General features: G+C 45.0%; 1 protein-coding gene across 10 annotated transcripts in view; it reads right to left on the reverse strand.

Moving 5' to 3' along the window:
• PTPRM (protein tyrosine phosphatase, receptor type M) overlaps positions 1-12859 on the reverse strand; it is a 462428-nt gene extending 449569 nt beyond the window's left edge. For all 10 annotated transcript variants that reach the window (XM_021385886.1, XM_021385885.1, XM_021385884.1 and 7 more), the window contains exon 1: positions 12490-12859. In XM_021385886.1, coding sequence (XP_021241561.1) covers positions 12490-12562 — 73 coding nt within the window. In that variant the 5' untranslated portion in view covers positions 12563-12859. The remainder of the gene's footprint in view (positions 1-12489) is intronic.

The following is a 13225-nucleotide window of genomic DNA, read 5'->3' on the forward strand; positions in this document are numbered from 1 at the left end:
GCCAGGAATGCTTCCCTGCCTCTTTGAAGAGGAGAGACTGAACCCAACCAGGATTCAGTTTCCCAAAGCTCTGTGATCTAATTCTACACAAAAGGCTTAATAAGGTTTAGACTCATAATACAATTAGTAATTTAGCTCACAAATTAGACTATCTATTAACACTCCAGCAGCGACAGCAGCCATATGAGGATTAAGAAGGAATCTTTCACTCCCAATATGAAGAAACAAGTTGAATGCTTTAATAGACCTCTTCAGCATCTGCCCAGGAGAGCACATATTGTGCTGTATGCAGATGCGAGCATGGCTGGCATCTTGTTCCGATATTGAATCTTCATCAACAGGAACCACATCAATAAATTGCACATTCTACACTGAGTAGGAACTTTCGAGCTAATCTTAAAGCACAATTTAAACTGGTAGAAAGAAATATAAACTTACAGAATTGTCGCTCCATTTTCAAGATAGCACAGAGCACGCTCCACATGCATTTATATGCATTAGAAGTGCACATAAAAATAACAGCCAAAATTAACCTGTCAACATTGTACAAAATACACATTAAGCCAAAGCATTGATATAACAATATTTAATTGCAGGAGTTGAATAAAGAGGCAACATTTTTTCTAAACGTTTGTATACGATGTTTATTCTGTTTCTATTAAGAAAGGAAGCAGATTTATGTAACACAAGATTCTGCATCTTCCTCTCCGCCTAAACAGAAGATTCAGAGAAGAGCTGATACCTCTCACATAGCGCTTAACAGCACTTTAGCCACAAGGAAAAGAGTTCCAGATGAATTTCTCTGAAGGCTGTCCATGTCCTTGTAGCTCCAGCCCTACAAAATGCTGATACTGGGGCGTTCACACGACTTGTGCAACACCTGCCTACCTGTAATTATTATGTCATCGGAAGCTTTGGGGAATTATTTATAGCATGCCCAAGACTATCTGTATTCATTTTTAGTTTTTGAGCCTGTGTTTACACAAATAGTGACAGTACTAATAGCACCAAGCAATTCTTTTTAGCTTGAAGAATGACAACAGTTTACTTCACACTCCAATAAAAACCATTAACACCCAAATATTATTATGAATAACGTCCATCTGGTCTGAAATCTAGATCTGGCTGCAGTATCTCGTTCTCCACATGCACTGCCTGCTGTTGCTGCAAAGTGCAAAGCAAAGCAGAACTTCAGCCCTGCTCACTTACACTGTTTACACATAAGCACATGCTTTCCTGGCACGTGTCACAACACATGCATGGGACCACTTTGCTCTAATCTGCCACAGGAAAAAGAAAGGGAAAAAAAATGCATTCTTGGTATGAAAAATAATCAGGCAGTCAGGAATTCTGCCCCTAAGCCCTGTTGTAGCCCCTCAGAGGCTATGTGCCGTTACTTAAATGTGAACATTAATCTCCAAACTGGGAATAAAGGGGGCAGAGGAAGGCACCGATGCCTTCTGGTGTGTGGAACATGGTGATGAGGGGCAGACAGGAACACAGAGAAGGAGGCAGAGAGGGCGTGAGAGGTGGCAGCTGAGCAATACAACCTTAGAGGTGGCCCTGTGGTTAACAGCTTTGTTAAATATGTGTGTTATTTGCTGTGGAATAGATGGTGTTAGAGTGCAATTTTAGACAGAACTGAGAGCAGGTAAGAGCCCTCCCTCTTTCTCTGCACAAAATTCTAGAGTACAGAGCTCTAGCAGATTACTGTAATTGGCCAATTCTTTCTTTTATTGCTAGACCACTGCGTAGAGTCAAAGCACTGAAATCATGTGAATGGGGCTACTGGTGAATATCATGTATTTGTTCAACGGCTGTTTCTAGAATACAGATCTGATTTTTCTGCAGTTCCACTTCACAAAGTCTGGAAATGCACATCTTATGACACGCAAGCCAGAATTAACTTTTTACGGCTGTAAATCTAGCACAGCACTCTGCCGACTGTGAAGACTACCAGAGCCAGCTCTGGAAACGAGAGATTTCTCACTTACAGTGAGCGGTTCCCAAAACTCCTGCCATCCACCCACCATAAGCACGGATTTGAAGGGAACAAGTCTGTCAGATGCTACTTCACTGAGGCAGATTTACTGTGTACCAACTGAGGAAGGTGCGAGTCTGTATTCATTTCTGAAATAGAGATCTTCACAAATATGGACAGTTTTCATTACAAAGTCTTCAAGTTTGGGCTACACATCAGAAACTGACTGAAGTTTTGCAACAAACAGAACTGACAGGCGAGCAATAGCTTTCAAAATGCAAGCTTCCATGATGCAACTCAGCATGTGCCCAAACCTCCGAGTAGCTCCTGCCTGACACCATAAGAAGCACACAGCTGCCTTCAATTTCCATTCCTCACTGAGTCGTAACAGGTACCTCCCAAAGTAAGAATTTAGATGTCCAAAGACTGTATGTTTCTCTGTAAGAAATGAGAGAAGGAATCAAAAGCAGAAATTGAATGCACAACAGTAGATGTAGACTGACTCCCCTTGAAGCGACCTAGGTGACACAACAACACCAAGTCCAATCTTTAAACTTCTCCATTTACAAACACAACTACTAAGGCTTAAGCCCTACTGACAACTCAAGTTCCTATCCACACTCAGGACTCCAAGCCTAATACATGACAAAGGGTGGTACAGCTGAACAAGGCTGAAGTGTGCCCTGTTTGCTGGCAGATCCATCACTTCAACCCTCACATACAGTCATACACTCATCCACACTTGCAAATACAACTGAGGTAGCTGAGGAACATTATTTATAAGGAATAACTTTAATGTCATTTCACGTCTTTTCTGCAGCTGTGTGAAGTTTCTAATGTGGGTAACATCTAACTCCCCAGTAGTCAGGATTTAAAGAAGTAACATTCTAGCGGACAAAATGACTTTCTGTTAAAGGTTTGTAGATGGAAAGATTCTGCTCTGAAGTCTCTGTAAGACTTAAAAAAGCAACAAAAAAAATCCACTTCTGCTGTTGCTGCACTGTTGCTGTGAAACCAGATTTTTTTATTTGTGAAGAATATATTTCAACTTGTCTTGGGCTTTTGAGCCCTACACAATTTCACCATATATTTGTCTTAAAGGGTGTGTTCCGTCCTCAAACACTGAAAGTAAATAGAACTCTGAAAGTGCAATGGTTTCCAAATACTGAAATGAAAACGCTAGGCTAATTCACATAAATCCCTTACTAGCCTAGACATATGTCGGAAACTCTAACAACAATTCTCAATGTAAAAATAAATAAAACACACCTCATGAACTTGATGTGTAGTCTTCAACCCACACGCTTTGCTGTCACTATAAACAGAACATAGTCATGCTGGGCAATGTACAGGCTTCCCATTCTCATTTCCAGCCTCTGAGGTTTTAAAATAAATATTAACTTAAATTGTGTTTAGTGTTGTTGGTTTCTTTTAACAATCACAGACCCAACCCCAACAGGTTGCTTTCATATTCAGGAAGGTGCTCACAGCAGAGAAAGGTGCTTTGAGAAGTTCTGAGCTAGGACCGAATCAAGATGACATCTCTCGGACACAGTAAAGAGGGCATCAACTGCATGGTGACTTAAAATTATTACTGGGAGAACAATCTTACATAGCTGTGAAATTACTTCAGGAATAGCTGCCTCTGCAGAAGTTAAAAAGAAAAACAGCTGAAGTGATGTGTTATGCAGAGTGCTTATATTGCACTGTATGCAGTGCTTTGTAAAATAATCTTCATCTACTCTGCAGAATTCAGAAAATTGAACATTAAAGGAAAAAAGGCTATAGTAGTTCTCAGCAATTAGTGTAAGAACTACCCCACTGAGTACTACACTTCCTGCAAATGTCCACAACTGTCTTTGTCTCCTAAATACGTGACAGTATTTAAGTACACCACTGAGTTTTCAGGAAAGACTGGAGTTTTAAATGGCGATCAGTGGCTGCTGTAAATGTTCTCCAAATAGAATCACACAACACCCCGAGCTGGAAGGGACCCACAAAGATCACTGAGTCCAACTCCTGGCTCCACAAAGGTGTTGTGACCACTGCCCTGGGGAGCCTGTTCCAGTGCCTGACCACTCTCGAAGGCGAAGAACCTTTTTCTCATATCCAACCCAACCTTCCCCTTTCACTGTTCATGCCATAAAAATAATATTTACCAAAGAAAATTTAGGGGCTCTTAAACACCAACTAAAAAGAAAATTAGACTCTTCAGTCATGGTCAAAACTAAACACCCCCCCCAAAAAAAGATTAGAAAAGATGAACTATGAAGGTACTCACCTATGTCACAGTGAAATGCCAGAGCATGTACTTAAATCCAGGCTTCCCGCTAGGCAGAAGATCTGATCACTAAGCAACTGGCTAATACAACAGGAATTAAAATCTGCATCTGTCTTCTGCATGCTGTGCTCCAGCAGTATGCTTCATGTTCCACTATGTCATCCCAACATGGAGCCAGAAAAAACGTCCAGGCTCAAAAAGTTCCACTGGGTGAGGAAATCATTTCCTGGGTAAGATTATATGGGCCATCTTAAAGCACTGAAGGAAAAGAGATCTCACACTATCAAAATACCAACAACTTCCAAAAATTGTAATCCTCAGACGTTGTTGATAATGAATTACACCATTTGATGAAAATATCACAGTCATTACAATAAATTACATGCAGTCCTATACGGACATGCAAACAGAGTTAAACATTGAAACAGATAAATTTCCTCACTCAAGCAAGTTTCTACCCAGTGTGTATGCATATTTTGAGCAGACCGTGGAGCTGTTAGGAAGCACTGGACTTCTTGCAGTGATTTTATTTACTAGGAGTAGGAGGATGCAAGAGGGAACAGATAACAACGAAATTCTATTCAAACAAAACAAATTCCCTAATCCCCTAAGAAGAGAGAATAACTATACCAAGCAGCTACAGCAAGGACAGTCAGATCTGGGGCCCAACGCAGTTCCTGGAGATCACAGAATCATAGACTGGCCTGGGTTGAAAAGGACCATGATGATCACCGAGTTTCAACCCCCCCTGCTCAGTGCAAGGTCACCAACCACTAGACCAGGCTGCCCAGAGCCACGTCCAGCCTGGCCTTGAATGCCTCCAGGGACGGGGCATCCACAACCTCCCTGGGCAACCTGTTCCAGTGCATCATCACCCTCTGAGTGAAAAACTTTCTCCTAATACTTAACCTAAACCTCCCCTGTCTCAGTTTAAAACCATTCCCCCTTGTCCTATCGCTATCCACCCTCGTGAACAATCGTTCCCCCTCCTGTTTATACACTCCCTTCAAGTACTGAAAGGCCACAATGAGGTCTCACCAGAGCCTTCTCTACTCCAAGCTAAACAAGCCCAGTTCCCTCAACCTTTCTTCATTTTCATTCATGAAAATTGACCTGCATGTTTATTTTCAATTTTTAGCAGAACCGGATGTTAAACCTGGAAAAAAACATGAACATGAAAATACCACAGGAGAGACTCTGCAGATGGAGAACAACGTGAATCCCTTAAGGAAATCTCAGCCTCTGCTTGAGATAGGATCTGGTACTATTCTTTTTCAAAACTGGAGATATGTTATCCTCTACCTACCCTCAGAAACTACACAGATTTAGCAACTGAAATGTTAAGATGTGCATGTAGATGACCGCTTCTGTGGTCATAAAATGCCAGATAAGCCATGGATAAGGAATTGGTTAAACGCAAGTGTGGAGGAAAAAGAAAAAATACACTTCCCCCCACCCCAGTACACCATGAAAAATGCAACAGCCCACTAAAGGGCAATAACCCATCAACTTTTTAAAACATAAACATACAAACTAATCTTTAGATTATAAGCATATTCACAAGTACAAAAATGCACATCATGGACAGGAGTTATTTATTCGGCCTAGCCTACATTCACCAGAAGCAGAGATGTGAAAAGCCACTCTATTAATTTACCTGCAAGAACAACTCCTTTACAAAACCTTAAGGCACTACTGGCCCTCTATCCATCCACTTGGAAGTGCACAGAAACCCCTGTAATATCCTCCTCAATCTTACATTACAATCTCATCGGCACAACTAAAAAGCATTATTTCACCTAGCTGAGCTGCCCTTAGGATTCACGCTAATAACACACACACAATCTTTCTGAAAAGTTCCCCAAAACCAGTGCACCATAAATCTTGGGGGGTGGGAAAAGTAGCACTGCTCTCACAGAGGCACGTGATGCTTTGTTTCACTCCCCTAGAAGATGAAGAGCTACAGTGATGAAAGAGGTAATTATCTATTAGCTATTCTGGAGCAAAACCACATACCTCATGATTAACAAAACAGTGCTGTAAAAGATATTTACAGTATCTTAACACTGAAGATAAAAAAAAAAAAAAAAGAAAGGGTCTCCTCTTCAAAAATCTCGACTGCTTTCTAAATCAGGGCAGAATACAAATATCTAGGGGAAGAAGGAAAACGAAAAAAAAAGAAAAAAGCTCATGGGAGAAATGTTGGTTTTGAACCATTCCACAGGGAAAAAGAAAAACTGAAGGTTCATTAACATCATTACACTTAATCATATGTGTAAAGAAAATCAACTATTGCTATGTAAAGCTGTCAGAAGACCTATTCAAGCCTTGCATATATAAGGAGACAAGTGTGTTCAAAACTAAGACGGCAAAAATATGGAAATGTGAATAATTATAAATCCATGTATGTTTTCCAGATGCAGTTTAATTGCCTTGAGAGTTCAGCTTTTCCTAGGATATTTTCTCTTCCAGCCAGATTCATCTCTTCCACTCTTTCACACCTTCCTCCCCAAACATTCGAATTCCAACTTGCCTTCAGCACTCCCTCCTGCTAACACTCCTGTGCTTTCATCTGAACAAACGTGGTCATTACTTTGTTTGCCACCATTGCTCCTTAAGTGGCAAAGGGTCAGGAGTGAAATGGCTGAACTGTTCCTTTCCCATTCCTCGCAGCTACTGAATGTATTTGCCAGAGGTGTAAATACACCTTTATTTTTGTTGTTACCACTCTCAGAAATGTGGGCATAAAAACACCTTTTCTTCATTTTTAAAGCGTGTATGGGGACTTACCCTCTGTAACATCTCATAACATCGAAGGAAGTGACATGGCTTAAGAAGCTACACAACACTCCTGCAAAATCAGTGCAGGGTTCCACTGACAGCAACATCATCTGAAACTAATTCATTTGAACATAGCAGAAGTCTCCTCACAATGCATTAAGAAGCTATATACTTTCACAGCACTCCAGCTTTTCTTTAAAACGTGTCTGCAGGTCAATGAAGATGGTTAAGATATAACCTTATCACACCTCTGCAGCAATAATCCTTACATATAAAACGCTAGGAAAGCACTAGCAATTTCTTTGTAACTTCATGCAGTTTGTTATATTGCAGCCTGCTTTCATCCTTCCATTGAATACTAACAACGATATTGAAAAGAGCATTTTTTTACACAAAACGAAGAGTTCATTTGTGCTATAAGCAAACTGGCGCGAAAAAAAAACCCAGCAGATTAGAATTCTTTAGGGGACAAAAATTTCCAGACCGTCCAAGTTCGAAACATCCTGACATTCAAGGCAAAGCCCAGCTTTCAGCCCTGCCTCTTTTTACACTTAGGAAAGTGGATTTAGAGATGCAGCTACACCTAGTGATCAGCAGCAGATCACAGCAGGCAGACTCAGGAAGCGCTCCTGCGCTACGGGAGCAGAAAGAAGTACGTGAGCACAGAGAGGGGAAGAGAGGAAAGTGACACAGTAATAATTCTTTTTAAAAAGTTTATTATGACATTTATTATCATGTGCTCCAAACTGTCTTTGGCTTCCTGAAATCCTTTTCAATGCACATTAAATCAGAAATGCACATTTGGAAATTATCAGCAAAATCAAATGAAATAAAGAGGACTCTTTCAATGTTTCCTACAAAAAAAAAAAATAGAGGAGAAGTGAAGTAATTCAGATGCGCTCACACATTAATAAACAATTTACTCCTGGTGGAATTTTCAGAAGCACTATTTTTACACAAATGGAAGATTAAAGGCTCACAAATTCATGCCATTTTATGTGGAAACACCTTTTAAACTTATTTGTGGTGGCTACGCCACCGTTTGACAGTGCTACTAACAGCTTTAAACACAGAGTTATTCCTCTCAAGTGAATCAGAATCAAAATGCAACACGTGAAATCCAGCATCAGCTCACAGGTCCCAACCCAACAACAGCACTGAGTTCCACCAGGTCTCTGAGACCTGTTATCTCCACCAGGTGAACCCAACGATGTAAAGCGAAGCCATGTCACAGCAGCAACCCGTATAAGTCCCTGGACCACCAGCAACCCCTATGGTTTGGCACACTCACTGACCCACTCAGCATAGGAGCAAGAAAATAAACGCCACATTTCTTCAAGTCAGAACCAAATGATGTTAGTGAGACAGAGACCAGAAGCTTACTTGCTGTACCCCAACACATTTTACGCTTTGCTCTCTAGCTGTCAACCCAGCACTTCTGTGAACACTAAATAGATTATTTTCCATGAGCAATATGCTGCTATATTGTTTCTGGGCACTAATTTATTTTCCTCATGGATTCTGATGACTATTAAGTTGTGAGACTGAAGAGACATCACAGGAATTTTTCAGAGCTATTACACCCTTGTAATCTCTGGAAGGCTTATTTTTAATTTCTGGTGTGGTTTCTTCACTTTTTGACAGCAGAACAATAGAAAAAGCAAAAGTCACCATGCATCTTCTGTTTTGACACTCCCAAAGTCCAGACCCTCATCCTGTTTGAAGCATTCCAGAGTACATCCCAATTTCCGGGGAAACACAAACTTTATTTCATCTGTTTCTAATTGTCAAAAGTGTTTAAAGACCTAGTAGAAGCTGATTCTTTGACATTCTTCCACTAACGTGCAGGATCATTTTGAATGCAATTACTATTGGGTGCAGAGCACAAATCAAAATCATTTACCTGCGTAAACAGGAGCAGCACAAAGCTCTGACAGCAAGGCTCTTGGTCTGAGAACTCCCCCTCACAGCTAGCCCTGCCCAGTAGGGACAAGCCCACGCTAACACTTCAGCTGAAGATGCGCTGCTGGGCTGACAGCTGCTCCAAGCACCGAGACTGCCGCATCCTCACCAGCGTTTCTTCCCTCAGACAGCACAGGGATGGGGACCACGGGTGGACAGGAGGAAAGCAGGTAGAATAAGCAATGCTAGCAAACACAGAACGCGTTAAAATAAGACCCAAAACATGCTTAGAGATCATTGCTGGCCAAGTGATCAGAGTATCTATCAAAGGCTTCCAAATACAAATCCTGAAAACTCTGAGAAACCTCTTTAAGCACAGTTAATTACAGCACAAAGTTTTTACTTTCCATACATTTCTCTGATTGCCTGAAACTTCCCTTCAGCTGGGGTTGGACTTACAGAGACTTCACCTCTCTTCTTTCTTTCCATCCTCCCTCTTTGCAAGCACTGTGACGATTCTGGTGTTTGAGAATTTTCAACTTCAGCATGTTACATTTCTTCCTTACGTCTGTTTTTGGAAAATGTGATTCTTGTTTTTGGAGTGCCTACACCCGAAACCGAAACAGATGAACGTGAAGGCACGACATCTATTTAGAGTACAAGGTTTGTATTTTTCTTCCATGAAACAGCTGGAGGACTGCTGTGCTCTGTGTAAAACCTTTACCAGTCCCTAAGAGAAGCAGTTTCCAGTTTCTGTGCAGCACCTTCCCTCCCTCTCGATCTCTTCCCAGTTGCCTCCTGTGCCAGCATAAAGTTACTTGGGAAGACCCCCGAGGAGCACTGCCGTGCCACCCCCCTCTCTTTAGCACTGCGACAGGGATTGTCTGCTCTCAAAGAAGGAAAACTTTCAACACCAAGTACCATAAAATGAATGCGCTAACACACATCCTCGCTGCTTTCCGCAGCAAAAGAGAACAGCGTGCTCTAATAACAGGCCTCTCTGGGTCAGTCGGGTTATAAGCAAGAAGCACCAATTTCAGAATTCAGGCTGTGTGCAAATGTAAATCCACCCGAACACGATGCCCTTATAAAAGCACAGTTTCTGCATTCTATTGCACATCTCTTCGCCTTCAATTTCAGCCACCCATTCCGGTGTTTGACAGAACTCATTACATACAGACTCTTCATTTTATAGAAGACCTAATATTTAGGTACGCAGTGTCCCTTCTCACTTGCCACATCTCTGGTTTGACTCAGATCCCCTACAGGGATGGGCCGCTCCCTCCGGACTGCAGAACCCACCGGGGGGAGGAGAAGGAGCACCGCAGAGCCAAGTGGCACTTCGTGCGACAGTAAAGCCACGCGTTCCAGGAACTCTGCATCGTGAGCCTCCAGCCTTCCCATGGCCCCACTTTGTCATATTTATGCTAAAACTATAAACAGAAATCAGCCAACCCAGGTATGCAAGCGTTTCTCAGGAACAAACAATCTGCTTTGCTGGAAGACCCCAGCTAGTTCTTAAAATAAGCACTGTCCATATAACACGTCCTGAATCCAAATTCTTGAAACCATTTGCTTCTGGAACCGATGAGTCCAGAATTTTAAATTCCTTAGTTAAGGACTCAGAGAAAATCTCATTGTTATTAACTGTTAAGCTGCTTTCCAAAGATTACTTGAAAGCTTCCAGGCCTTAGAAAGCTAAGATCTGATCTTTCGGTATGATTGTTTTCTAAACAAGAAACGCAAATAAAACAATGACTGAAGGTAACATTAGAACTAATCTCTGCCGAACAGATCAGTTACTTTAGAAAAGGGTAAAAATAAAAACAGGATGAGAAACGCCAAAGACTTCTTAAAACACCCACTGCTATTCTTTTCTTCAACATCCATGGAGTCGGTTTTCTTTTTTTATTTCTTCATTTGTTTTTTAAACTTTTTAGAGGTTAATCATGTAACTCTCCTCAGCAACAAGGGACGGTGAGCACTGAGAGCAGATTTTTGTGTGATTTAATTTCTCTGACACTGACGCATCACGCTTTCAACAAAAGCAACAGCAATTTTTCCCCCCCCAAAGCAAAACCGACTCCCAGGCACGCACTTCAAACGGGAAAGTGCAAAAATGGAAATTTCATCAATTTTGTTCTGAGTGCCAACAATCGATATTAAAAAAAAAAGCCAACCCTGTACCTGCCCCGTCATTAATGGGCTTTCCATTCAGTATTTCAAATACACGTACATATGCACACACAGGGTGAGGGCAGGCCAGATCCCGTGCCCCGTGACGTCCTCCACAACCCCGCTGAGGTGCGTGGATCGCAGCATCCCTCACTCAGTGCATCAGAAGCTGTGGAATCACCCCTTTTTACCACAGGCCTATGCACAGGTCATTAAATCCACTTAAGGACATCACTGAATTGTTTGTGTTTTCTGTCACTGTGTGCTTGCTGCCACAGCGCGCGGCTGTGGAAATGAATACACAAATGGCACTTATGTGCTGACTCTAGCAGAGCATCAGGGTACCACACATGTAAGTCACTTCAGAAGCGCTGTTCCAGCTCAACTTTAAGCAAGAAGCCCAACAGTTCGTGCAGGGCAGCAATGAGTTTGGGATTCATCGGAATGAAGCAAGAGCTCTCCCTGAAGCCTGGACACCAGACTCCCAGTGTTAATGAGTTACAGGGCTAATGTGCGTGAGTTCAGCTCCATAATTCGCTGCGGAGCATAGCTTCATTCAAGCACGAGTGTTAGGGAAAGATTTCATCATTCCTATGTATCATCTCGGCGCAAAGCATCCTCCTGCTCAGGAACCCTCTGTCTCATCCGCAGGAGTAACACCGAAGAGAATCTAAGGGAAACGCAGCCGCGTACACAGAAGGTCTGTGGAACGTGACATAAAGCCGGAATTCGGTAGTTTTTCAGAAAAGTTTAGGAGCAGACCACGCACTCAGGATAGCCGCAGCGCAGCGCACAGCGTACACGCACACACGGCGCTCAGCAGCCGGGCGGCAGGACACGCAGAGCCCTCAGCCCACTGAGCGACTCGGAGCCCGAGCCCGACACCAGAAGCCCCCAATTGCTGTACCGCACCCCTCAGCCGCGCTAACTTCGTGTGAGAAACAAAACAGAAAGCCCCGAAGTGACTCCCTGCAACGGAGCGCGCCGAACTATTTCACAACCAGGATTCCCGTCTAAAAGTACGGGTTTCCTCAGCGCGGAAACAGGACGGGGAGCAGCCAGTGGGTCGGAACGCGCCGTAACCGCCAGCACGCCGAAGCGGAAAGCACCGCTCCTCACGCCCGGAGCCGGGGGGACCGGAGCCCCTCCGCTCCCTCACGGGGCAGCGCGCAGCTCTGGGCAGACGGCGGCGGGGAGCGCGGGGAGCTGGGGCCCGGTCCGGCCGCGGCATCCCGTCCGCCTCCCTCGGGGACTTTCTCCCCCTCACGTACCCAAGCGTCAGCCCCGCCGGGAGGACGGAGAGAGAACGGAACCCGAGGCGAAACCCCGCCGGCTCCCGAGCCGCGGTGCGGGCGAGGCGGCCCCTTACCTGTGAACGTCTGCGCTCCCGCCGCCAGCAAAAGTCCGGCCAAAGTCACCAGGCAACTTCCAACTTTCCCCATATTTCCACCCCTTCCTGCTCCGGGTCCAGCAAAGTGCCAAAGTGTTCGCCAAAGTGGGAGGCGGCCCTCTCGCCCCCCTCCCGTCGGCGGGGAGGGGGAGCCGGACCCCCGCCGGCTGCCCCGCGGCCCCCGGCTCCCCTCGGACTCCTTTCGCCGGCGGAGGCGCGGAGAGAGCGGTGCGGCGGGATCTTCGGGCAGCGCCGCTCCCCCGCGCCGTCCCCTCCGGCAGCCTCCCCCGAGGGGAACAGCGATCTCGGCGTCTCCCCGCCCGCCGCCGCCGCCGCCGGCCCCGCTCCGCTCGGCTCCCGGACTGACTCGCGGTCCCCCCCGGCGGGCGGGCGGGTAAGGGAGCGGAGAAGGCACGCCCAGCCGCCGGCGCCGCCGCGCTGCCCCGCTAGAGGGCGAGGCGGCCGTGCGCGGCGCGGCGGGGGCCGGTGATGGGAGCTCCGTGCTCGCCGCCCCGAGAGCCGCTGCGTTCGGCCCGAAGTTCAGCCCGCCACCTCGGTAACTTCACCGCCCGTCGCGGGGACGGGGATGGGCGGCCCCGAGGCGGCCGGGTAGGAAAGGGTGAATGTCAGACGGGGACAGCGCTGTGCGTTTCGTAATCGTTTTGTTTGGTCTCTACAGGCGCTGTCGGAAGGGCTGCTCGGCGAAAACCGCGAG

This window comes from Numida meleagris, chromosome 2 (genome assembly GCF_002078875.1).
Source record: "Numida meleagris isolate 19003 breed g44 Domestic line chromosome 2, NumMel1.0, whole genome shotgun sequence".
Taxonomy (NCBI): Eukaryota; Metazoa; Chordata; class Aves; order Galliformes; family Numididae; genus Numida; species Numida meleagris.